We start from the raw sequence: 27,476 nt of genomic DNA, 5'->3' as shown, positions 1-27,476 counted from the left end.
TATTAACTATAAATTGCATTTCTCTTTAACTGCATCCTCTTCGTTCTTCAGAGATGACGAATAAGTTGGCCCTTTTCGAGCGATTTTCTACCTACTCGAAACTCTACTTCCGGATTTTCTCGACGGACTGCATCAGACGAACGAGTTAAAGAAATTTTCTAATGGTGACCGTGATTGTTTTAAAAGTTAAAGAAGTAAGAAAGTTAATTCCCTTTTATAAATCCATGTAACTTTGATATGATATAACATGCCTATATTATTTATATATGATTTCATTTTTACGCGAAAAAATTGTATTGTTAATTTATATTCAAGAATTAATATAAATATGATTTGTGTCGTAAGTTAAAGCTTGAGAAAAAAAAAAGTAGGATCATAGAGGGTAGTAAACAAATTCCATGGTTATTTTTCTTTTCTCGTTTCTTTTTTTTTTTTTTTTCTTTTTTTCTTTTTTTGTTATATCTTTTCTCTCAAAAATTAATTCGAGAAAAATCTTTCGAAGAAGAAAAATATTGATAAATTGTTAATTAAAAAAAAAAAAAAAAAAAAAAAAAAAAAATCATTCAAGAAAAAACAAAATTAACAAAAAAAACTCACATCGTTTCTTTCGAATAAAAAGAAAAGGAAAAAAAGCAAAAAGAAATGAATTGTTTTTAGAATAAAATTACATATTTGAAACGCACGTTTCTTTATCAACATTCAATGGCAATGTATCGTATTATACCTGTGGGGATATATAAACATCAAGAAAATTGGAAAATCATTCGAAGGAGGTTACACGGTCATTGCGCTTTCGTGATAGCCGGAGCTAAATCGGTAGACTCGCGAGTAAAAACCACAATCGTGGTGATTACTTAGTTGGTCCACGAGTTTGTCGTAGCATTGGAGAAGGAAGAGAAGGAAAAGAAGGAGGAGGAGGCGGAGGAGGATAAGGAGGTGGAGGAGGTGGTGATGATGATGGTGATGGTGATGATGGTGGTAGTAGTAGGGTTGAATCTTTCGGCGAGAAGCGGAGCTGCTTGGAGAAAACCGCAAAGACAAAGCGTGATCCGCCTGCGATTCGTCTCTGTGAATAAGAGAAGGAGACGAAAGAAGATTAGCGGACAGCTCTGAGCGTTGTCATCTCATCCTTTTCTCTCTCTTTCTCTCTCTCTCTCTCTCTCTCTCTCTCTTTGTCTCTGTCTCTCTGTCTCTCTTTTTCCGAGCATCCTCCTTCTTCGGCATCGTCATCTTATTTCTTCTTCGGTAGGAGGAGAAAGAGGCTCGCTAATAGAATTCGCAATCCTTTATTTTTCTTCGGTCCCCCGCAACCCTTTGTTTGTTCCTCACCAATTTTCGACGGGGATATTTTTCTTTCTTTGGATACACCTCGTCTTTTTCTCCTTTCTCTTTCTCTCTTTAGAACGTTCCACCTCGACGGCATTGCAGTAGTAAGGATTCTCTTCAGCTGTGGGGACAACTCGAGGACACCAAAACCAAATCTGCATTTTTCTTATCTCTTTTTTCCTTCCCTTCTTATATTTTCTCATTCGTATGAAATAATATTCTCCACGTCTTTCTCTCTCTCTCTCTCTCTTTTTCTTTCTCTTTTTTTTTCTCGAAATTAAATTTATTTATTTATAAAATTTTTCATTCGTTACACGACAATTTCTTACAGTTTGTAACAATCCTTTGTATAAAGACCTATCGTTAGTTAGATATATCGAAGACGATGAGAAGAAGAATCATCAGTGGCAAAAGTTAAACTCGTTGACACGGCACTTGCGAGGTCAAGCAATCGGAGTTTAATTCCCAGCGATCTCTTCTACTCGTTGTCGACTACCGGTATGTTCGTGCAGCTTATTTCCATGCGAAATTAATTATAAGACTAGTAGAATAGATTTTTCTTTCTTTTTTATTTCTTTTTGTTTTTGTTTTTTTGTTTTTTTTTTTTTTTTCTATTTACACTCGTTTCGTAAAAGAGAAAGAACGATTACTTAACTGTATATCTGATTTCATCGAATCAATTTAATTAATGGATTCTTAAGAATTGATATCATTTAAAAGGTTTGATAGAAACTTTCGCGTCGAGACGAAAAGATCGATTGAAGATCATTTATCACGTCGATGAGATCCAGCTGTCGTCAACGTGCACGTGCTTTCCTTTTTTCTCTCTCTCTCTCTCTCTCTCTCTCTCTATCTATCTTTCTCTTTTTCTCTCTTTTTTTTCTCTTCTGTTTTTTTTTTCTTATGTTCCTTTTTTCTCCCTTTAATCTCGAAAACACCATACGATACAGCACTTTAAGTGACAGGGGAGGACGGAACGGGGTGGTGCGGGGGACGGGGTCGCTCTTTTTCACTCGCTCCAAATGGAATTCTGTATATTTTTCTACGGTGACGTGATCGAGGAAAAAGCAAAAGGTTCTCGGGAAGGGTCGAGTTAAAGTCGTAGATCTTGCACAGTGTTCATGACACACGAATGGTAATGAGAAAATAGAAGTGTAGAAGAAGTGGTGGCTGATAAAAACTACTTGGACCGACCTGTTGACTTCTTCTTCGTAGCAGACGGAAATGTCATTGCCACGTTCCAACAAAAAACGAAACGGCGGCGGCCTGCTTTTTATTTTCCTTACTTGGACCTTTTCAAGCTCGGAGGTGGGAGGAGAAGATATATATATATATATATATGCACACATACATATACATATACACATATATATATACATATATATATATGAAAGGAAAAACGAAGAGACACATGGCACTATACAAACGCCACTGCCGTAAAGTGTTAGCGATATGCCCTCTGTCCTGCAAGAACCTTCTTCTTCCTTCCTTCTCTCTTTCTCTCCTTATTCTCAGACCTGTTCTTCATCTTTCTCTTTTTCTCTTTCTTTTTCCCTCCTTTCTTTCTCTCTCTTTCTCTCTCTCTCTCTCTCTTTCTTTTGTCTCTCTCTCTCTCTTTCTTTTGTCTCTCTCTCTCTCTCTCTCTCTCTCTCTCTCTCTCTCTCTTTCTCTCTCTCTCTTTCGAACGACAAACCCTTTCGTCAGAAAAGGAAGGCAACATCTGGATAACAAACAACGCGTCTTCGCCTCTCGTAACACAGCTTTCTCTCGTCCTTCCACTTTTTCTTATTCCCTCTTTTATATATCCTAACGTAAAACGTGATACGTAAAGTGACATTTCATTTTAGCAACTCTTTATAAATCCTTTGTCACTCTTAGAAGTAGTATCTTAGGTAGTTTTATACTTTGATTTTACTTCTCTTTCTCTCTCTCTTTCTCTCTTTTTCTTTTTCTTTTTTTCTTACTCTTTCTCTTTCTTTTTGAGATTATCAGTTTGATGAATGAAAGAGGCTACGCAAAATTTTTCCTCTTTTTCTTTTCTCCCCTTTATTTTATTATTTAAATTAGATAATTAATTATTCATTAAAATAGTTATGAAATAGTTATGAAAGTTTCATTCTACGTTCGTTTTATGATTTGTATTCCCACGAAATATGAAGGAAATTAAATCTACTTTAAATATTAACACATGTATATATACATATATATATATATATATATATATATATATATGTATGTATGTATGTATGTATGTATGTATGTATGTATTTATGTATGTATGTATAATAGAGATATGCAATTTATACTTAATACCTTTAAATTAATTTATATTCGTTATAGAAATTTCAAACGTGATCTGTGATTCTAATCGAATCGCGAGTAGTTGTAACACATATGTACATACATTATACATTAAAGTTCACGCGATAGGTCCATTAACGAGAAACGGGAAATCTTAGGATATCAAGACATGGAGCGTGCTCGGTGGCCTCTTAATGCCATTGGTACGTCGTAACCGAGGATCACGTCGGGCGTTCTTAGAACGCCCATCAAGCGGAAATCTTTTTATGAGGAAGGATGCGCGAACATGCGGCTCATCTAATCATTCTCAAGATTTCTTCGAACCTATCGTTTTCAGTATCTTCATCGTTCGAGCATATGCTTACGTTTTGTTTAAATCGCTATCATAATTAATATTATTTTTGTTATTTTCATTTATAATCGGTCATTACGTTAATCATCCATAATGGTATGTAACTTTGAAGAGAAACAAACATATACGTATACTTTTTAAATCTTATTTAATTTTTTCATCGCGAAGATTAATTGTAAAAGGGAAAATATTTGTTGAATATAAATTATAATATAAATTTGCGTATCGTATAATTTTCTTTCTTGATTTTCTTTTCTTTTCTTTCTTTTTTTCTTTTTTTCTTTTTTTCTTTTTTTTTGTTTTTGTTTTTTTTTTTCTTCGAAAAAAAATATTGCAAGTTAATTTGATATTAGAATTAATTCGTATTCATTCATTCTATTTAATTCGCATTATATTTTCAATCATTTAATACGACAGACATATTTCATTTTAACATTATTTAAATATTTATTATACATATATGACATTTTAATTTATTTAATATTAAAGAACATTTAGTATGATCTGTAAAAGTGTATGTACTGGATACAAGATACCTAGATGATTTAAAAAAATTAATTACTCCTTTCTGAGATATTTCCATTACAAAACTCCATTACAAGACGATTTTTATTTATTTCTTTTTTTTTTTTTTTATCGAGAACGAAACTTTTTTAAGTTTACGATGTGACAAAAAAAAAATAAATGATCACGAAAGAGAGTAATTGACCTTTTAAAAATAATCTAGATACTTTTGGCCCATCCTCTTTTTCTGCGAATTAAATGAGTTAAGTGCACGTATTGTATATATATATATATATTAAAAGGTAATTAATTACATATATACGTACTTTCGAGTTACGTACATATATCGTATAAGAAAAAAGAAGATGCACTCTTCAATTTGGAGATTCGAAACCGCCATCTTCGAACGACACTCGTTAGCCAGGAATGACGTTGCGCCAACGATCAGCATCGGCGCGATCATGTCATCGAGAATACGATCGATCGACCGTGCGCAATCGTCCTCCTAATTGAGCCTGTCCTCTCTTTCTCTCTCCCTCTCTTTCTCTCTCTCTCTCTCTCTCTCTCTGTTTTTCTTTCTGTTTCTCTTTGTTCTGTCTGTCTCTTTCTCTCTCTCTTTCTTTCTCTGTTTCTCTCTCTCTGTCTCTCTCTCTTTCTCTCCTTCTTCTCTTCTCTTCTCTTCTCTTTCTTTTTAAGAGCATTGCTTCCGATCGACCCGAATTCCAGCACGATTTTTTGATAATTATCCTCTTTCTCCTTTTCTTTTGCCACAGATAATACAACATCGTATTCTTGAGATTCTTTATTGTATAATAATACATTTACGAGGATTTATGAAGAAGATTAATTTGACAAATCCCATAATGAATTGTAATATATCTGTACTCGTATCTCGATAATGGTACATTATAAATTAAATATCAATAAAAAAAAAAAAAAAGCATTATTTTGATTTTATGGAAAAAAATATATATTAAGATTAATGTCAAATTTGTTTAACTTAAGATCGAATCCTGTCTTTGTTAAATCTTTATAGATCGGTACTCATGTGATCCATTTTATTGTCCCTTTTTTGTTTTTTTGTATCAAGTATCAAGTTCGTGTCAATCGAATCGAAGACGTCATGGATGACAGTTTTAAATTCACGTATTAAATATATTTTACGTTATTAAATAAATAATAATCCATGACTTCTTGCATGACGTATTACATTTATTTCAAATAATTCTAAAATCGAATTAAATCGAGTTAAAAAAAAAAAAAAAAAAGAATCAAATAGATCAATAGGATAGATAATTTTATCAAAGTAAATCAATTTAATATAATTTAATTGAATGTATTATAACGACAAAGTGATTTCTCTGATGAATTATGTATATTTTTATAAGAACGAAATATTGAAAAATCATTGATGTTCGTAGATTTCATATTTTTTTGTTTTTTTTTTCTTTTTTTTTTTTCTTTTTTTTTTTTTACAAGTTTACCGATTCGAAAAAAGTAGGAAAGATTTTTTCGATGGATTGTTCATTCGTTCGTAAATTTGTACGTACGTACGTATATATGTTCGTCTGAAGGCACTAAATAACGCTTTCCTCTCCACGTAGGCACGTAATACGTTCTCAGGACGTTAAACTCGAACGACTATCATGCGGCCATTAGCTTATCAATGGGCAACCCCTTGAGCAAGAGGGAGTACGAAAATAAAGCGTTGAACCCCGTGAGAACTCAGGCACTTTCTTTTTCCGTCCTCTTCTTTTTCTTTCGACACTTGCCGCTAGCAGCTTCGTTAGAGACAAACTTTTTCGGAGTAGAACGACACGTGGTACCGATCGGTGTCTTTCTCTCTTTTTCTTTACTTCTATACTAGTCTCAAGAACTTACTGACAAAAACGTTCTCGAGACGGACGTTCTGGTAATAAACTTTTTGGGAGAAAAAGAGAGAGAGAGAGAAAAAGGGAGGGAAGGAGGGAGGTTAGAGACACTTATAATAAGCTCTCTTCCTTGATTACGCTCAAAAGTTTATTATTAATCTATACGAGAATGTATACTTTCCCACAGCTGATTTAAATTTCCCGCTCGTCGTGAGAGTTTTCTTGATACCCTTTATCTTCACTTATTTATACTTTTTTTTTTTTCTTCTATCCTTTTCTTTCTTCCTATTTAACGCACGTTATTCATAAATTTACAAATTTACTCGACGCAAGTGGTAAAACGTCAGTTTTTATTTTGTTTCAACTCATTGTTTATTTATAAAATCGAAATTTATATTATTTATATAATTTATATAATTGTATAAATTGATGATTTGATTTATTGAATTATGGAAATAATCCAAGATTGTCTCGGTTAATAATAGCACTCGATTCGATCGATTGATCTTTTTTTTTTTTTTTTTTTTTTTTTTTTTTTTTTGTACAGTTAGAGCCATTCGATAAATTCGAACGAAAATTTGATCTTATCGAGAAACCACAACGGTCCGCACGGCTAGGTTTTCATCGACACTTTTCTGCTTTCATGCACGCGCGTGCAGCTGTCTCGACATCGACATCGGCATCGGCATCGGCATTGGCATCGGCAATGGCATCGGCATCGTCGTCGTCGTCGTTGTTGTCGTCGTTGTCGTCGTTGTCGTCGTTGTCGTCGTTGTCGTCATCGTCGTCTTCAGGAATACGAGAGGAGACATGAGAAAGAGAAAGAGAGAGAGAGAGACATAGGAGGGACGCGAGACTCACTGAAACCGCGATCGGTCGAGACACGTTACCGCAAGTGGCGCGTTAAAAAGCCCGATAACTCGGAGCTCACAGCCCACGTATCTAAGTACATTCAAAAGCAATGATTTTAAAATATCATTTGCATAAAATTTCTTCTGATAATTCAATGACATTGATATATGATAACGAATTATATAAAAAATTTTCTTATTAAAATTGTTATCTTTATACATTTTTTCTTTTTATTATTTTCATAAGCAAAATTTTGAATTGACAAGCTAATTATAAATATATTAAATATCTTTGATATCCATATGATTTATTGACATCGATATAATTCTCCTCATTAATGATTTCCCATTAAGGATTCTCCAATTATGATTACTATAATTTATTGACATCGACGTATATCAAAATCATTATTGATAATTCGTAAAGATTAGAAAAATATTGTATTTGCGGTTTTATTTTTTTATCGTAAGAAAACAAAATTTTATATTATAAACCGGCCAGTTGCAATACCATGAAGAATATTTTTAAATGCAATTTTTAATTATTAAGATAATTTTTAAGTCCTCTCCACTCTTAAAATTGTAGTCTTTTAAATCTTTTTTTTTTCCTGTTATCTTCTAAAAGCATTTTTAAACGATAAGTGCTAAAGTGATGCTGTCTTTCTCTTTTATGATACATAAATCCATAATAAAAATCATTCTTTTTTTTCGTAATCATAACTAATAAAATATAATCACTTTTTTATTAAAATAAAATTCTTTTCGAAAGTTGTCAAAAATCGTTACACTCGACTGTACAACAACTCTCTCGAAAGAACATGCGCATTGTCGAAGAGCAAAGACTATACTTTACAGGCTTACGATCGAGAAATCTATGTTCCATCTTGGTGAACTGACTGGCCGAGTGTTATGTTTCCAAAACCGCAATATACTTACGTCAACGTTTCATCCATGAGAACGTGCCTTTATATTTTCTTTTCTCTTATATATCCTTGAAAATACCAAAAGGAAGGTATACCACCACTTCATAATTCTTGTCACTAAAGAATGATATCAATGACATTTGATCGTTTATTTATTTTCTTTTGAAAAAAAAAAAAAAAAAAAAAGAAGAAGAAGAAAAGAAAAAAATCTGATGAAATTCGATTGAATCCATTGAATACTACTCGTACGTATATAGAAATGAATTGGTAAATAAGGGTTGGTTTTGCATGTAATGGTAAGGCCTAATTAAAAGCTAATGACGATCGGCTCGGTTGGTAAGGTAATATGATAGTTCGGTAAACAAGGCTTTTCCTTCAGCTTCTTCCATCGAACATGGACCACATTCTTTCTTGTTGAAGAGAGCAGTAGCAAGAGCAGCAACAGCAGCAGCAGCAACAGCAGCAGCAGCAGCAGCAACCTATCCCTTTACCCGCAGTCACATTATCCACGTGGGAAGTTTCGCTCGTTCTTACCACCTTCAATACTCTCTCCATAAAGAGTGTACCTCTCTTCGTTCCCCTTCGTACTTACATACATACGAGCTCTCAAATCCTCTTCCGTTTTTCTCCCGGGGGACAACCTTACAAATTAAGACAAGTAAAATCGTAAACAATTGACGTTATTAATTACGATGAAAATTCTTGACATACGTAAAACATATCTATCGTTAATTTATAAATTCAATAACAACGTACAAATTAATTCTAACGATATTTATTAGTTATTTATCATCAAAAGATTATCATCAAAATCTTCCCTTCAAAGAGGATAAAAATTCATTGATATCGAAATTCTCTTTCAGATCTTTTGATTTTTCTTATCGTAGTGATCTTACCGTAGTGACTTTATCTCAGAGACGAAGAGCATTAACGATCGAATCGCATCATTCTCTCTCTCTCTCTCTCTCTCTCTCTCTCTCTCTCTTTCTTTATCTATCTATCTCTTTCTTTCTCTCTGTCTCTCTGTCTCTCTCTCTCTCTCTCTCTGTCTGTCTGTCTCTTTCTCTCTCTGTCTGTCTGTCTCTTTCTCTCTCTGTCTTTCGGATTCTTATCTCCTTCCTTAATTGATCTCGTCCATTGACCCTTAATTATTCGACGATCTGTTGACCCTTCTCTCCTCTCTTCCTCTCTCCCTCTTTCTCACTCTCTTGTTCGACTCCTCCTCCCACACCTCTTGAGAGGAAAGACGGCACACCGTTTTCCGTCGCTCTCTTAATGGATGCTAATTCGACGGCAGTATTACGGTGCTGTTTCTTAATTAGCCGCTTGTCTCTTCACGAGTAACCGTATCCAAGGGGCTACGATCGATTTCTCGGGGCTAATTACTCCCTCGCTAGATCAAGAAAACAACCATATGGTCAATTCGATCAATGAGTCTCTTCTTTACTTATGTATCCACGTATCTATGTCTTTTTCTCTTTACAAAAAACGTGATTCCTTTTGGATATTTCACATCGTAATGAATAAGACGAAGAGAAATATATATAAGCGACATTACAAGTGAGAGAGAGAGAGAGAGAGAGAGGGAGAGAGTGGAGAAAGGGAAGGAGAGAGAGAGAGAGAGAGAGAGAGAGAGAGAGAGATGAAAATAGCGAAAAAGACAGACTCCGTTGGAAGAATTTTGTTCCGGGGAAGAAACGAAGTGCCGTGAGTGAAGATGGAGTTTTCGAGGGAGGAAAGGAAGATCTTCAGAAAGAGGGAGAAGGAGAGAGAGAGAGAAAGAGAGAGAGAGAGAGAGGAGTCCATTAACATTCGGCGCGGCAAATTACAAGCCGAGACACTAATGGAACCAGCACGGGTGGCTGCCTTCTCGGTCCACTGGCCATTGATGGTGGGTGGTGGTGTTACCGTCCTTTTCCTCATCCTTTCTCTTCATCTTCTCCTTCTTCTTCTTCTTCTTCTTTTCCTTCTTCTTGAAAGATGACGAAAGAGAGAGACAAAGAGAAAGAGAGAGAGAGAGAGAGAGAGAGAGAGAGAGGGAGATAGGGTGGGAGGGAGAAAGAGAGGTTTCGCGATAAACACCAGGCACGGCTCTTTCCCGACAATGCGGCAAACCGAGTCTTTTTCCCTTTCACGACACTACCTCCTAATCTCTAACATTTTCTCTCTTTCAGTCTCCACAATTGCTCTTCTCTTCTCATCGTTAGAGGCAAGTCAAGGAGGACCGGAGATTCGAGGCCCTTCATTGTCATTGCCTCTCTCTCTCTCTCTCTTTATATATATATTTTTTCTTCTTCTTCTTCTTCTTCTTCTTCTTCTTCTTCTTCTTCTTCTTCTGCTTCTTCTCCTTGTTCTTTCTTTTTTTCGGAGAACGTCCGGTCGCCGACCGAGACTAACCGTCGCGAAAATTGCGAGAGTGGAATCTTGTGGGACTACTTTTGAAGAGAAATTCTGCAGGAGTATGTGAAGTTCGACATGTTTTCGATGACTTTTCACGGAGGGAATTTCTTAGTAAGGTTGACAAATTCGTATACGTATGTATGTACACGTACACGTATATGTATATATATATATGTATATGTATATGTATATGTATATGTATATGTATATGTATATAGGTATGTGTGTCTCTGTACATACCATACATATAGACGTATGTCCGTTACGGGCTACTTAATTATTCTCCGGCCCTCTTTCTCATCGGCCGTTTAAAGGCAGATCATTGGAGAAATTACAGGAGCTCGATTTCGATTTCGAGGAGTGCCGTAGAGATTAATTCGTGATATAAAGAATATATTCGGGTCGAGTTACGTCTGAAGTAACGCGATCAAAAGCCGTGGCCTCTCTTCTTGCATAACTTTTTTTCAAGCATCTTCGGTTGCCGACGATAACGTGGTAAAGGACGTCGATCGAACGATCAATCGTTCGATCATTCGATCGCACGACACCGAAAAATCATGTTCACCTACTTAACCATTGGAGAATTGACTTTTATTGGTAGTGAGGAAGCGGTCGAAGGAAGGGGAGAGGAAGGAGGTGCGGCGCCTCGTAAGAAAAGGGACGAGTATGTAAGATACATACACTCTTTTAAGGTGCCTTGAAAAAAGCATCTGTGCTCTGGCATTCCATGTCGCAAAAAGTCATTTCCCTTTTTGGTGATGAAGGTGGAAACGTAATGTTAACTGAAATGGCACCAATAATCTCGCAACTTTTATATCTTCCTCTCTCTCTCTCTCTCTCTCTCTCTCTCTCTCTCTCTCTCTCTCTCTCTCTCTCTCTTTCTTTTCCCTTTTCTTTTTACTTTTATTCGAGCTTCTTACCTTTCTTGGTTATGGTGCAAATAATCGGGAGAGATACGAAAGAATTCGCCGTAGGCGAATACGTATTACCAAATTCATGATATCTACGTAGGTATCTACATTTATGATCATATTTTTTCTTATTTCTTTTTTATATTTTTTTCTTATTCTTTTTTTTTTTTTTTTTTTTTTTTTTTTTTTTTTCTAAAAAAGGATCACGATATAATCGATAATTTTAATTTTCGTTCTCGATACGTTCGACCAACATCTCTTCTATGGCTAAGTTTTAATTTTTTACTTTAAGCGTATGATAGTTAAATTTTGTATATAGATCATCGATATCGATATTGGTCATTTATTTACGAAAATATTTATCAACGTAATACTGTTAGAAAAGCCTCGAAAAAAGTCTCCGGTATTATATTCACAAAGGTTTTCTTTTCTTTTTCTTTTCTTCTAATTTGAAATCTTGAATAATTAACTAATTAAATGTAATTATAATTTCAAGTCGCCATCCTAAGTCGAATACTATGAGAAATATTTTTCTTCTTTGTTTTGTTTTTTCTATTTTTTTTTTTCTTTTTTCTTTTTTTTTTGTGAATACGCACTCACGTCATCTCTGTTGGCCAATTAAGTGGGCAAAGATCGGTAATTCGCGTCGTCGACATACCGCGCGAATTGCAATTTTAGATGCTCGTTTAGATAGCAGACAAGCAAAATCGCAGGGTCGTTCGTCATGTCTCGCAGGAGAGAGAAAGAGGAGAGAAGAACTCGCGCGTCTCGAATTTACGAGGCAATTTCGGGGAACGATCCGTTAATTTCCGGCTGATAAGAGGCGCGATAAATTCGCGGAAATCTCGATTATCGATCTTTCTCGCAATTCTTTTGCGAATTCTCCACGATCGAGTCTTATTAATTTGCCACGAAAGGCGACGGCTTTCCCATACCCTTCTCCCCTCAACCCTATCTTCTATCATTTTTTATTCTCGTCACTTCGAATAAATGTTTTTTTTTCTTTTTTGTTTTCTTTTTTTTTGTTTTCTGTTTTTTTTTTTTATGAAATAATCGTAAATTACGTAAAATAATTTATTTAACGGCGATAAAAGGTATCTTAAAATTAATCTCTCCTTTCGTATTCATACAACGTAAAAGAAATATTATATTTCTAAGATAGATATATTTCTCTATTGATAGAATTTATTTAACATGATAATTAGATTATTTAACGCAGCTTAGTTTGTTCATGGGATATTTTCATTGTTATGTTCAAATTTAACGTTTCCATAAAATATTTTCTTAAAATCGATTCTTTTGTAGAATCAGCTGGTAAAAGTACGATTAACAGTAGGATAGAACGAGTATATGTTTGCCTTATTATTTAGAATTCTTAGCACCTTTTCGTCTTTCAACAGGCTTTTTTTTTCTTTCTTTTTCATTTTTTTTTTCTTTTTCTTTTTTTCTTTTTTTTCTTTTTTTTCTTTTTGCTTTAAATTGATTATTAAATCCTATAGGGATTTAATAAAACGTTTGATTAAACGTTAGATCGTACGTAATCGGTCGACGTTTCTATCGTTTACTTTGATAATCTTGATCTAAGGAATTATCATCCAATCAACGTAGAGAGAGAAAGAGAGAGATTCACCGGACGATTAAGTCGAACAATAACTTCAATCCTCTCGAAGCACGTATACTATAAATGTATAAATGTTTCTTATGTTCGTTCGCGGTGAGCAAAGCATACCGACTTGCGTACTACGAAGAGAAGCGTTCGCATCGAAGGGTGAATCTAATTCCGCGAAAAAAATGTGAAATGACCGACGAGATGAGCACGAATAGTAGAGGAGAGCAGTATCCTCTCTATTTCTATCTTCTTTCAAGTTCGTTTCAACGTCTCAGAATCGAAAGGGCAACGGGGTAGATAGCAAAGCTATCTCGAAGTGGAATTAGTTGGAGGCAATTTGCATCGAAATGCGAATTGATACGAGACTCGGTCTCATTTTCCTTTTACAAACACGCACGTACACGCGTAAGCATCGATGATGATCGAATCTATCTATCTCTCTCTCTCTCTCTCTCTATCTTTCTCTCTATCTTTCTCTCTCTCTCTCTCCCCCCTTTTGTTTTTCCAATTCTATAGTCAATTTAAGATCGAGATCTCTGATTTATAACCAATTGATGTGACTCGTTAGAATCATCGAGATGAACTGTTATATTTTTTTTCTTTTTCTTTTTTTGTTCCCCCTTTTCTTTTCCCTCCAGCCGTCTCCCTCATCCTCTACCACCTCATCCTCTACGTCCCCCTCCATCCTCCCCAAAGTGATCTTTATTTCGGTGTTCGTGAGTTCGTTCTAGCTTGTGTTGTATCGAGAATAAAAAAAAAAAATAATAAAAAGAAAAAGAAAAAGAAAAAAAAAACAGAAAAGAAATCAAACAACAAAAATCATTGCACAAGAATGACGTTGTCTGTTGTAGATCCTCGAAGCTCGCTAAACTTGACTTAACGCATAAGGGAAATATTTACTAGTGGATGTCGATAAATCGCTTACTCCCCTCATCTCCTCTTCTCCCTCCCTCCTTCCTCCCTCCCTCCCCCCCTCCCCCCTCCAACTACTCTAGCATCGTTTTCTAGTTTCCCTTGTGAGAGTCACTCTCGGAGTCGTGCGTGCTCTCCGGCCCTGACCGGTAGTCAAGAAGAAACTTGCTGCCGGCGAGTAATGGCCGTGGAATCGTTGCTTCCGTTTATAGAGATACCGGCTGCAGCTTTCTTTCTAAACGTGCGCCCGCGAGAGACCAACACACTTACACTTATTTATATATGACGTATAAAAGTTTTAGATATATTAGAGACTTTTAAAAGAATTTATCAAATTTTAATCAGCCCGAAAGAAGGAAGAAGAAAAAGAAAAGGAAAATGAGGAAGAAGGAAAACGTTTTGATATTTCAACGAAAAAGAAAAAGAAAAAAAAAAAAAAAAAAAAAAAAAAAAAAAAAGAAAAAATCGTTCTATTTTTTCATTTTCCTATTCGATAAATCCATACAATTTATATTTACGACTTATATAAGTGCAAATTATTTTTTATTTCAATCGAAAGTAGCAGGGAATGAAGATAAATTGGATGAAATTTTAGGAAAGATCATTGAACATTTGTATCATTTCTTTCCTTTCTTCTTTTTTTGTCCTTTTTTTTTTTTTTTTTTTTTTTTTTTTTTCTTTTTTATTTCCTCAATAACAAACCACCTCTACGCTCCCATCAATGATTTCAATTCTCGAACGAAAAATATTATAAATTGATTAATTAAAACGAAACACCTTATATACGCTCTCTTTACGTTTTCCATTCTATCGCATACAATACAAACATGGAGAAAATGTAAAGAAGAAGGTTGGCAGGGAGTAAAGAAGCGTCGAGTGGAAGTTGAGAAGATGAAGGGGCGGGGAGTAGGGTGAAAGAGGGGTTGTTGAAAAAGATCAAAGGGTGGGGAGAAAACACACGAGCGAACTACTGGCAGCTGCAGCCGTGGACAATAAGCACGTCGATACGTTCCTGTCTCTTCCTTCTTTTCCCTTGGTACGTGCACGTTCCACGCCCCCTCCCTCTCCTCCCTTTACCGTCTCTTTCTCTCTCTTTTCCCCTCTTACCGATCCCTTCTCTTCGTCCACGACTACCACACGCGAGTTATCTTCTTCTCTTGGTTACCTTGTCCCTTTTTTATTCCCGAAGGAGTATCGATGCGTTAGAACCTTAAGCGGACATCCGCGACTCGATCCTCTCGAAGAAAGGCGGGGATGGTTGGTTGGCGGGGGGAGGGGAAGAGATCCAAGAGATTCTTTTTTCCTATTTCTTTAATTATCTCCCGATCCAACAATGTTTTCTAATATTTCCTTTTTCTTTCGTTTAATCAAATATACTTTTATTTATGATGCCGCTAATTTTTGATTTACGAATTATATTCGAACTCGAAGTCCATAATTCATCGTGTACATTATTGTTATTCATATATATATATATATATATGTGTGTGTGTGTGTGTGTGTGTGTGTATGTATCTTTTGTTTATTTATCGAGTACATAATTAATTATACGTATAATATATATTTAAATATATTTTTCCTTTCGATAATAATACGGAAATTTTTATATTTTGATTTGGTTTTTGTACGAGAGAATTTTTCTAAACTCCATGATGTTGAATGTATAAAAGAGTTTTAGAAATGTCTTTAGAACCGAGTTCGTTCGAGAAAAGGTACATACAGGTTACTATTAAAGGGAGGACTCGTCCCTAGTTTCTTCTTCGCCACAATCTTTTCTAGCGAAAGCTAGAGAGAGAAAGAGAGAGAGATCGGTTGAGTGTACAATACGAGTCTCGACTTCCGATCATTAGGAGCCGTTAGAATGAAGCTCCTCCTCTTTATACAGACTCGATGGGACGCCTAGTTACGATTCCTTTTTCGAACAAACCCAGGTATCAACCTGTTCGTTAGAACGGTGCACCCAACCGCACCTTTCTAAGTTCGATAACTCGTATATACAACATCGTTCAAGTTTTCGCAGAATTGAAATTCCTTTAGTGGAAATATAATAATGTAGATTAACTATCGTGGATAATGTACTGTGATTAGAAAAAAAAAAAAAAAAAAAAAAAAAAAAAAAAAACACGAAAAATAAATAAATAAATAAAAAATAAAAAGGGTTAATCATATGGATTACAGTCATGGCAGATGGATGATTAATTAACGAAAATGATAATCGTAATAAAATCTTTATTATGATAATCTTGAAACGCGATAATTTATATATACAGGTATAAGGAACTAACGTATTAGTTTATTAACTATATAAGATAAAGTGCTAAACGCATTTTCTACGCGGAGCTACACGCATGGTAATTACCATCGAGCGCGAACAAACTCGACGAGAACCAAGATTAGCCATTATCGATAAACTTAATTAACACCTGAGATATATTGTAGATGACAACGAGCAGAAAAAAAAAATTATTTGCTTGATAGAATTTGTTATTTATCCGGAAAGGGATAATTATAAAAAAAATAATTATAATCGATGATAAAGCGAACTAGATGGAAAGAGAGAAAAAAGGAAAGGATATATATATGTATACATTCATTAAAGGATATACATATTATATATATATAAAAGAAAAAAGGAAAGGATCTGTGTAATTTTAAAATATATGTTCAATTGAATATATGTGTGTATATATATATATATATTTTGTGTGTGTGTGTGTGTGTGCTTTTGTGTATCCGCATATATTCAATTGAAAGAAAGAAGATTTTATGTAAGGATCAACCAACGTGCAATTCAGCCACTGACAATGAACCAACTAATAACTGTGTGCTATAATAAATAATACGTGGTAGTGACCGAACTCAAAGGACACCGTACGTTTTGTGTCTTGCAATAAGACGATTTCGATCCTTCGTGGAAGACTTAACACCATGGTCGAACCCTTTTCGCAAGAAACGATTAAAATTATCTTTAAAACCGTTCAACTGGAACAGTACCGGAATACGCAACAGAGATTGTTTCTCTCTTTCTCTTTTCTTTTTCTCTCTTTCTTCTCCTCTCTCTCTCTCTCTCTCTCTCTCTCTCTCTCTCTCTCTCTCTTTCTCTTTCTCTTTCTCTTTCTCTTTTCCTTATTCGAATCTTCACACATTAAATTTGTCTCGAAGTATTTCTAATCTTATCGTGACCATAAAGAAATATTCCGTTTACTTTCCGCGAGATTACATTTTTTAATTTATCAATTTATCGAATTCTATGCAATCTAGACCTTGGATATGGATGCACTTTTCGTTTATCGTTATATACTTTTATTTTATACCTAAGGAAAAAAAAAGTAAACAGTTATTCTAAATTATTTTATGATATTATATTTATATTTATACAATTAATATATATACATATATATATATATATATATAAATTTTAATCGATTTTAATTTCTTATCGTTGTTATTTCAGCTGCACATCAAAATACGTCGGAGAGTACTGTCAACATTTGAACCCCTGTCATACTGGACCACGTTGTCAAAACGGTGGTTCCTGTAGAGTGAGAGAGATCATAGGAGGTGGAACACCATCGTTCACGTGTTCCTGTCCTGTTGGATTTACTGCTAGTCTCTGTGAAATTCCAATTGACAATGCCTGCGATTCCTCGCCCTGTCTCAACGGTGCCACCTGTAATCTTAAATCTTTATACGAGTACGTGTGCACGTGCGCGACAGGTTATACAGGTAAGTTGATCCTTTAAATATCATTTAAGAAACAAAAATTAAATGTAAAGATATATTTAAGGCCGATTAAAAATTAAAAAAATGAACACATCAAAGCGATAAACTACGACAACGTCTGACGCTATTAAGAAGAAAAGAAAAAAGAAAAAGTAAATAAAAAGAAAAGGGGAAAAAAAAAGGAATGAAAAGAAAAAAAGAAAAAGAAAAGTAATAAGAATTTGATTTAAGTACGTAAAATATATTCATATATGTACATGTACATAAGAATTTTTTTTTCTTTTTTTTTTTTTTTTTTTTTTTTTTTTAAATTCACACATTAATCAGTAGCATACGAATAGTCGTATTTCGAGTAGCGATGTTCAATGATATATTTGCGATTATAGAAGTTGGAGGTTGCAATGAAAACGTCGACGTTCTACTATATTATTATTATCATTATTCGTCATAAATAGAGTGGGTAGGAAGGTAAGACCGAGCAACGAGTACGGAAGACGGCGATTGCATTACGATCGTCTAAGAATGTCGGCGGCTTTATAATATATTGCGGGAAATAAAGTGAAAACTTTAACGATGATGACCGCTCGTAGAAGGCACTCGCCAACGACGCTCGTCAATCCGTACGAATCGCGGAAATAGGAGGCAATACCGTAGATAGTTTCTTATCTTTATAGGGATGTGCACGTTCACTCGAAAAATAAATCCGAGGAAGGGAGAATTCAAAAAAGAGAGAGAGAGAGAGAGAGAGAGAGAGAGAGAGAGAGAGAGAGAGAGAGAACGAAGAACGATGGAAAGAGAGAAAGAAAGAGAAGTCTACGTTTGCTGGATAATTGGCCAAGTCCAAGGCAACGTTTAACTATGGCGGTACCCTTTTGAATCAGTGGTTCTCCCTTTCTAACGCCCTATGATATCGCTATCGATATCGAATTTTTCTCAAGTATCGAGATAAGACGTGATATCTGTCTAAATTCGAAAAAAAAAAAAAAAACTTTTATCTTAAAATCATTGTCGGTTAAGTGAGATTTGTTTTTCTTTCTTTCTTCTTTTTTCTTTTTCTTTTTCTTTTTTTTTTTTTTTTTTTTTTTAATTTCTAAACTTATCGATGAACTCTGTAATGAAAAGTATGATGAATATTTTTAATATGACATAAAATTGAAGAAAGGAAAAATGATAAAAGTTTATGATAAAGGTTGTAAAATTTTCATGATTTATCGTTGATACAAAATCAATTTTAAATATTAATTTCAATATGAAAAATAATATTTGTAACTTTCTTTAAATTATTGTGAATATATTGCGAAGGAAAGAAAAAAAAAAGGAAAGAGAACCGCTATCAAACATTTAAACAGAACAAGACCGTTAAGATCGAGAAAGAAAGGGGAGAATCTTATAAAGAAAAGAAAAAGAAAGAAAGAGAGCAAGTAGCGACTCTAGTAATTAGTTCCATTAATCGGTAAACTAGAAGAAGGGATGAGACGATACCTTTCTTGCTATAGATATTTGCCCTAACAACGTTAACCGGAATGTTCAGAGATATCTTTACTTAGCGAAAGGGAATATAGAAGACTTTGCCAGCAGAATGAAATTAATTTATTCGCTCGTTGCGACTCGATAACCATATAATTTTAATCCTATACTCCTTAATATGATGTTTTACGCGTTCATCCGTTATAGATATAGAAACGTTAATTTTCAAACATTCAATTAGAATTTTATTTATTTGAAATTATTTGCGATAAGAGAAAATTGAAAAGGGATTAAGAGATTCTCTTTTTTTTTTTCTTTTCTTTATTTTTTTTTTCTTTTTCTTTTTTTTTTTTTTTTTTTTTTTTTTTTATCAAAAATAACTTAATTCCCATTGAATTGATATTATAAGTTTAATAATTATGAAATTTATTATAATAAATATCAATATTTTTTTTTTTTATAAACACTATTCCTAACTTTTACTGTTTTAACATACGCAAGTAAATTGTAATTTGCAAATAAGTGACAATTTTATTGTAATAAATTCCTCGATTACGTGATTACATTTTTTATTATTAGTTAAAATTTCATTTTATTATGATGACTATTAAATATTTATTAAATATTTTTTTTTTTTTTTTTTCACAGGAGAACATTGTGAACGGGAGGATTATTGTGCTTCGTCACCCTGTCGAAACGGTGCAGAGTGTCGTTCATTGGAGGACAGTTACAAGTGCACGTGTGCATTGGGCTTCGCCGGACGCAATTGTGCCGATGACATCGATGAATGCGAGAGAAATCCGTGCAAGCACGGTACTTGCAAAAATATTCATGGATCTTACAAGTAAGTCCTAATGTAATGAACTTCATTTGTTTTAATGATATTCATTAATTAATCTTACTTTAAGCATTAGGTCGTTGAAATGATTAGCAAAGATTACTTGTACCGTTATTTGAAATTACAATTCTTTAATCAAAATATAAAATTTGCTTAATCGTTTTTAAATATATATAATCATTTATATATATATAGTAATTGTCTACACATACACACACATATATATATATATATATATATATATATATGTACACACGTTTACGTATTTATTAATTTAACGTAATCGAATTCGTTTAATCAAAGCGCTTATTCGCCGTTTAATATTTAACGAGCATCCACGGGGGAGAATTACCATTCACCCGTTCATTCTATTCAATACGGGTGAAGTAATGATTGGTAACGTGAGAGAGGTCTCCAGAGTTGTTAAATAATTTATGAAGAAATATTTTATTCAATATGGCAGAATAGGAGCTTCATTTATTGATAAATTATTATAATAACGTACGATCGGACTATCACGAATCTTCGAATATTTATAATATCATATAATATAGTAATATATTTGATATTATGAAAAATTGTCCATAAGAAGATTAAAAAGAGAAAAAAGAAAGGAGAGAGAGAAAAAAAATGAAAAGAAAAATATACACACACAGAAAATCTATTGACATTTTCTCATATAATCAAATACAATTTCTTCTTCTTCTTCTCCTCCTTCTTCTCCTCCTCCTCCTCTTTGCGTAACGGTGCCGTACAACGAGCAACGAACCGAGCTTTGATAATACAAAGAACGATAAAGGTCCCTATTGTCGGATCGACATAGAATAAAAAGCTGGAGCGGATGTGCACGGTCACGATCTCGGCATGTGGTTAATCGATTATGTTAGTAGATATAGAATTTACGCAGTTAAGATCTCGTTGTTAACGTGATAAAAAGAAAGAAGGAAAAATAAGAGAAGGAAGAAATGAGAAGGAAAAAGGAAAGAAGAAACAAAGAAAAAAAAAAAAAAAGAGAGAAAAAAAGAAAAGAAAACGAGTGAAGTGGAGCGAGATACGATAGAGATTGGTGATGATAGTTAGGTAGGGTTAAAGGAAAGGGAGAAGGAAGGAGAAGGACTTGCAGCAAGTGTCGTTCGTATTTTGCCGCGCAATTACCGATTGTACACGGACGGTGGAGCGCGGAACGCGGAACGCGGAACGCATAACGACGCGGAACAACGACGTGGAACAACGAGGACTCATCGACTCGATCCCACGGCTCATTACGGATTTACTCGTAATTCAACGTTGCGTCGTCTTTCGGACGAAAGCGTCTTTTAGTCTCCGCCCTCGAATTCTCATCTCCTATCTCATAATCCGAAAAAGAGCGGAACGATCCGCCAATATATACATACGTATATTTTATATGTATATATATATATAACTACTTACGTTCTCTTTCTTTTGAGCTTTCGAAATACATCGACGTAATAAATTTAACTATAGGGCTCAGACAATTTTTCAATTAAAATACCAAATTCTTTATTTAAATGCAAATCGTTCCGCATATTTATTACACGTTGAAACATTTTAAACAGTCTAAATATTACTCTCGTTTATATTTTAAATAACAAGTTATATTTACCAATTTAATTACATTAATTGATTATATTTTTTTTAAATCCTTTGTAAATCATCAAATCGTAAAACATCGGATGTAATTGATCAATGAGGAGATATAAGTTTGACGAAAACAAACAAACATTTGACTTGATCAATTGACATTTTATTTATATTTTGCTAAGATATCAGGTAAAATCAAAAATATTTGCGATGGATTTTATTTTTTTATTTTTTTATTTTTTTTTTTTTTTTTTTTTTCTCGAGAAAGATAGTACCATAATGATCAATTTTTACTAATTTCGAGAAGAAAATTTAAATGATTTAAAAAGAAATGAAAAAAAAAAAAAAAAAAAAGGAAAAGGAAAGGAAAATAATAGAAAAAAAGAAAAGAAGCAAGGAAAGGAAAAGAGGGCGAGGAAAGAAAAGGAAGGAAGAAGGTGCATCGCGGAAAAGAAACGAGCTCGGCAAAAACTGGTTTCACCCGGGGACTCTCGATGCCGGGTGGCGAGGAGAACATAAATCCGCGCTTTGTTGAGATCGAGTCGAGATTAATCGAGGACCGAGTCGAGTTGACTGCACGAGGCCAGATAATGTCCCTTGGGCTCTACATTATATTGAATTATATCGGCTTCGATGCCGTTCGGTCAGTAACTCTGTGTCTTTCGATCTATGCTTTTCTTTTATTTTTTATTCGACAATGTTTTTATTCGAATCTTCTACCTTTAACACAGACGTAAACGATGTATAACTAAATCATGAAGCGTGCAAATTTATTTATTTTGTTAATAGGATCGTAAGAACTTTTTATTATATACATACATACATACATACATACATACATACATACATACATATGTATTAATTGCATTACAAGAAAAAGAAAACTAATTTACTGGATAATTCTCTCTCTCACTCTCTCTCTCTCTCTCTTTTTTTTCTTCGTTCGTTTTATTGATTTCTTCGGAAATTTTCTTCACTTATCTATAATATAATAAACATATATGTAAAAATATTTATACAAGATATGAAACAAGATATTTACAATCGAGATATTTTATTTGATTTAAGATGGAACACGATCGATATGAATTTTTTAGATAGTACAATATTTATTTTAACAAAAAATATGAAGAAACATAAAAAAGAAAAAAAAAAAAAAATATCCGTATGAGTTCATTAATAACATAGAAAAATAAAAACTTGAAGAAATTCTTAAGAGATCATTCTTTACCGACATGTATCTATATGTATATGGAACGAAATCAAGGAGTCCGAGAAGCACAAAGAATGTAGGCGTGACGCGATTAGGCGAGTTAAAAGCACCAAGAGTTCCCTCATCGCGATACCGATCGCGTCCTCGAATAGCCGTAGATTCTTGCGAGCGTGCACGGAGGAGCAATAACGCTCGATCGAGGCTAATAAAGACTTTGATGTGCCACGGCTGACCGCCGAGTCTGACCGCCAGGTGGTACAGGTAGGAGCTACTATATTATTAAATAGTTATGGTCGATCGAGGGACGAGGGCGGATCATGTATCTTGCCGAGGACAAATGCCTTATAGCGAGAAAATTTACGCGAGCTCGTGTCCTGACACGAAATAAAAATTCGTCTAACGTTTTACAAATATATTTCGATCTATTGAATGTTCGATAACATTGAATCATGATTTTCGAAGGAACAAACTTATTATAATGAATCTCATCGAAAATTCTTTCTGTTTTTTATATTATATTAATTTGTTAATCGTACGTTTAATTGAACGATTGAAAATTCATTACGATCAATTGTTTCATTTCAATTGTTTCATTATAATCGTCTTCTTATCGTTTTATAATATCATTAAAAATCATTACAACACTAGCATCAATTATTTTATTATTTTTCGTTTTCTTTTAGATCACAATATATGTGTCTATATATATATATATATATATATAATTTAGAGATCCAACGATTCATAAATAAATATAGTTATATATAATATATATTATATTATATTACATATTATGTACAATTTTTATGAATCGTTAGGAGTTATAGATTCATCTTCTGTCTCATCATTATTAAATATTATTTATTAAAAATAATCGTTCTTTAACGAAGTTTAACTCTCTTTCTCTCTCTTATCTTTCTTTTAATCTAAATTATAGTACAGGTCGTCAAGTCGACCTTACCAAACGAATATTTGTTGGAATTCAAGAAAATATTAAAAGCAATGTAAAGTTGTTAACCGGATCTCGGGTCGAATGTTGCACGCATAAATACTCGTTTACACTTCGTCGTGGGATATTATCTTTTCGCGTTTCATTTCTTCATTCATCTTGTCCGCTTGAAGGGGTGGTAGGTATATATCGATATGGATTCAGGGCTATAAACTGGCATGGTGGGTGAGTGAGCATGAAAGAGATAGAGAAAAAGAAAAAGGAGAGAGAAAAAGAGTGTGAGAGAAAGAGAGAGAGAGAGAGAGAGAGAGAGAGAGAGAGAGAGAGCGCACGTGTTAGGGGAAGGATGTGATTTATGAAATAATCTGCCCGAAGTGGAATTTAATTGAGCGGAGGCGAGTCAAAAGGAAAAGTAAATGGCATACCTTCTTAACCTTCTTCGATGGATCCACGATAAATGTTGATAAATGTTGATAAGGGATTATAATTTTATACCATATGATCGTTTTTAAAATTCACAAAATTTTATAATTAACGTCCGAACTTCATTAAAATTTCCATCGTTTATTATAAGAAATATTTTACAACAGGCATGTTCACCATGAAAATTTTTTCGTATCAATTTATTTTATCACCTTCATCAATTCGATAATAAACTCGATGTAATTATTCTAATGAAATCATTCTAGTGAAACGTTTATATGTTCATAGATACATATATTAATGCTTAAGTATAGTTGTAAAACTCAGAACGATTGTGTCATCGTTCTCACATCAAAGAATCATTGTTCACTTTATTAACATAAAGTAATGTATTTTTCTATATGTCAATAATAAATACCGGGTGTGGCATTGATATTATCTCGACCACCTTGAATCTTTTCTTCTTTCTTTATTGACACGTAAGAATGCATTTACGTGTACATACGTATTGTTGAAAAATATATTGAACATAAAACAATGAATCTTTCATAATCGAATTTGCTTGATATAATAAAAAAAAAAAAAAAAAGAATTATATACGTAATATATAAATTAATCTTCGTATATAAACTAATAATTCGATAATATCCAATAACAGAGAAAAAATATGAAATAAAACGGATATATACTTATATACGTGTTTACAATTTTTGAAAGAAAAAAAAAAGAAAAAAAAAAGATGAAATGAAAGTGAAATAAGGTGGATATATATGTGTTTACAATATTCAAAAAAAAAAAAAAAAAAAAGAAAAAAAATGCAAAAATAACGATAGATCAGTAAATGCACGAAGGAAAGATCCAGTTTCAATTTGTAAAGAAATCCATGTAGCAAGGTCGAATTTGCTCGAGTTTAGGCTTCTTTTAGAGTTTCGAGGCGCAATAAAGGAGACCTAGAGCTCTCAGCAAGAGGTCAGACAGGTCGACGAGCGTCCGTGAAACCTCCGTTTCTTCGTTGTAAGGAAGGAAGGAAGGAAGGAAAGGACTCTTCACTGCTGGCGTTGCTGCTTTTGCTGATGGAAAGAAAAAATAAGGATCTCGAGCAATCCGAGGAACCTGTTTCCTCGGTAGAGAGCAACCGATAACTACGTGCTCGGCATACCGAACGCGCCATTTTCGAATTTCCTCCGAATAACGTAGCCGACGACGACGTCGTTAAGCTTGAGCACCATTAGACGACGTTACCTCGTCTTCTTTTTCATCTTCTTCTTCTTCTTCTTCCTCTTCTTCTTCTTCTTCTTCTTTGTGCTCTCCCAACATAGAAAAAGAATACCACTCTTCTCCTCCTTCTCTTTCTCCTTGGCACGCGTGCTCGAATACCCTTACAAATCTTTTTTTCTTCTTTTTCTTTTCTTTTCTTCTCTTTTTCTTTTTCTTTTTTCCTTTTTTTTTTCTTTTTTTTTTTTTTTTTTTTTCTTTTCGTAGATAACTCCAACCATTTTATTCCTGTTCTCCGAATAGCGAACCTTTCAAAGACCACGTCGTTTATGTAGTTTCCTTTCCTTCTAACAAAGTTTGACGATTCAACTATGGCATTCGCGAAGTCTCTACGAGTTATATTCGTTACATCACGAGGCAACTTTCTCAATGAGAACCTGATATTTTGTTTGTAGAGCTCAAAGGTTCTTATTGTTGTTTGATATATCGGTCTTATTTCTTTTCGAAATTAACTTCGAACTGAATGGGAAGATTTGATGTTACATTCGAAATTTCGAATGAATTCAATGTTAAATATTCTTTCTTTTTTTTTTTTCTTCTTTTCTCTTTTTTTTTTCTTTTTTTTTTTTTTTTTTTTAGATCAACGAGAACAAATATTACGAACGAATATTTTGTCTTTATATCTTATAATATTAACTCGAGGAAATCGTTTTGTTAAAAAATTTGACAAAAATTATTTCACATCGATTATTGGATAAAGAAAAATTTCATACATTTATAAGTTTATCCTTTTTCATACTTTATTTTATAATTACACCATCGAACGATAGATATCTCTTCGTAACGACACCTTTCCTTACCTCATCCATAAATCAACATGATCGAGTTCAAATAGCTTTCTAGAAGGGTGTACAAGTGCCGTCGATTATTGGCGGCGATTATCGATACTGGATAATCGAGCTCGACCTGGTAAAACGATGGAGTATCACCGCAAGAACGAAATTAGCGCTTTGGGTGACGTAATAATTTCTGTCCCAACGATACTGCTTGTGATTATCAGAACGATTGCGCACGCGTGCACAAACTAATTCAATAAGTACTGTAGATCTATGATCTATGATCTTTCTATTTTTTTTTTTTTCTACAAAAAAAACAAGAATGCAAAATATAATCAGAATCTTCGATACATTTACATTCATTTATATTTATGCTGATAACACTGTGCGATTAACTCTTTTTTTTTTTTTTTTCTTTGTAAAGATACTGATATGCTGATATGAATTACTATATCGATGATGAAATTTAAGATTAAATTAATCATACCATAATAATACAATAGTTTAATTTAAATTTCTTAAATGTTTTCAATCAATCTATTATTCATTACATCTTAAAACATTCAAATCAATCATATAAATGTATTAATTATTACAAATTTTTCTAACGCGTACATTTAGTTTTTCAATATCGAATGCTAAACTAAACGTATACTTATTACGAACTATATAAATCTTCTCATAAATTAAGTCAAATAATTTATTAAATTCTAAAACATTAATAGCAAATAAATTTATATCTATCGTATTGAAAATTTGTATTGAAACAAAATCGAGTAATATCGTTTTATATCTCTCGTAAATAATCAATATATATTTCATTTAGAAAATAATTTCTTTTAATTTCCTTAGAAGCGAAGGGAATAAAAAGGAAAAGATTGAAAATTTTTTACAGAAATTAAAGGGAGAAAATAATCGGCCAGTGCATACGCGTGGAAGACTCCACACGAACTGACGTAACGATTATCGAGTCGAACCAATTCAGGCAATTACGTCGGTGGGAAAGCGGCCGGTCGGTGGTGCGTTCTCCATTAGTCGCGTTAATCCGGCGATATGCTCCTTACTTTACGCACGATGCATCCGTTTACGTCATAGACGAACGGCGGACACACAATGCTCAACGCGGAATTAATCGTGGCCTCGGCGAGGGCGCGATTAATCAGACATAATTGAGAATTCTCTCGCATACCTAGAAAGAACGACTCGTTCTATTATACGATTTATAATATTTATACGATTGCTATCGTTTT

General features: G+C 33.6%; 1 protein-coding gene across 3 annotated transcripts in view; it reads left to right on the top strand.

Annotated features, from left to right (window-relative positions):
• The window catches only part of LOC124952231 (neurogenic locus Notch protein), a 190,712-nt gene that overhangs the window by 72,929 nt on the left and 90,307 nt on the right, over positions 1-27,476 (top strand). For 2 of the 3 annotated variants that reach the window (XM_047501789.1, XM_047501782.1), the window contains exons 3-4: positions 17,415-17,686; positions 19,799-19,994. In XM_047501789.1, the coding sequence (XP_047357745.1) occupies positions 17,415-17,686; positions 19,799-19,994 (468 nt within the window). Of the gene's footprint in view, positions 1-17,414; positions 17,687-19,798; positions 19,995-27,476 lie in introns of those variants that run through there. The other variant, XM_047501796.1, reaches the window with a different exon arrangement.

The sequence above is a fragment of the Vespa velutina genome, chromosome 1 (genome assembly GCF_912470025.1).
Source record: "Vespa velutina chromosome 1, iVesVel2.1, whole genome shotgun sequence".
In the NCBI taxonomy this organism is placed as follows: domain Eukaryota; kingdom Metazoa; phylum Arthropoda; class Insecta; order Hymenoptera; family Vespidae; genus Vespa; species Vespa velutina.
The sequence above is the reverse complement of the archived record's forward strand: the minus strand, read 5'-3'. Positions and strand labels throughout refer to the sequence as shown.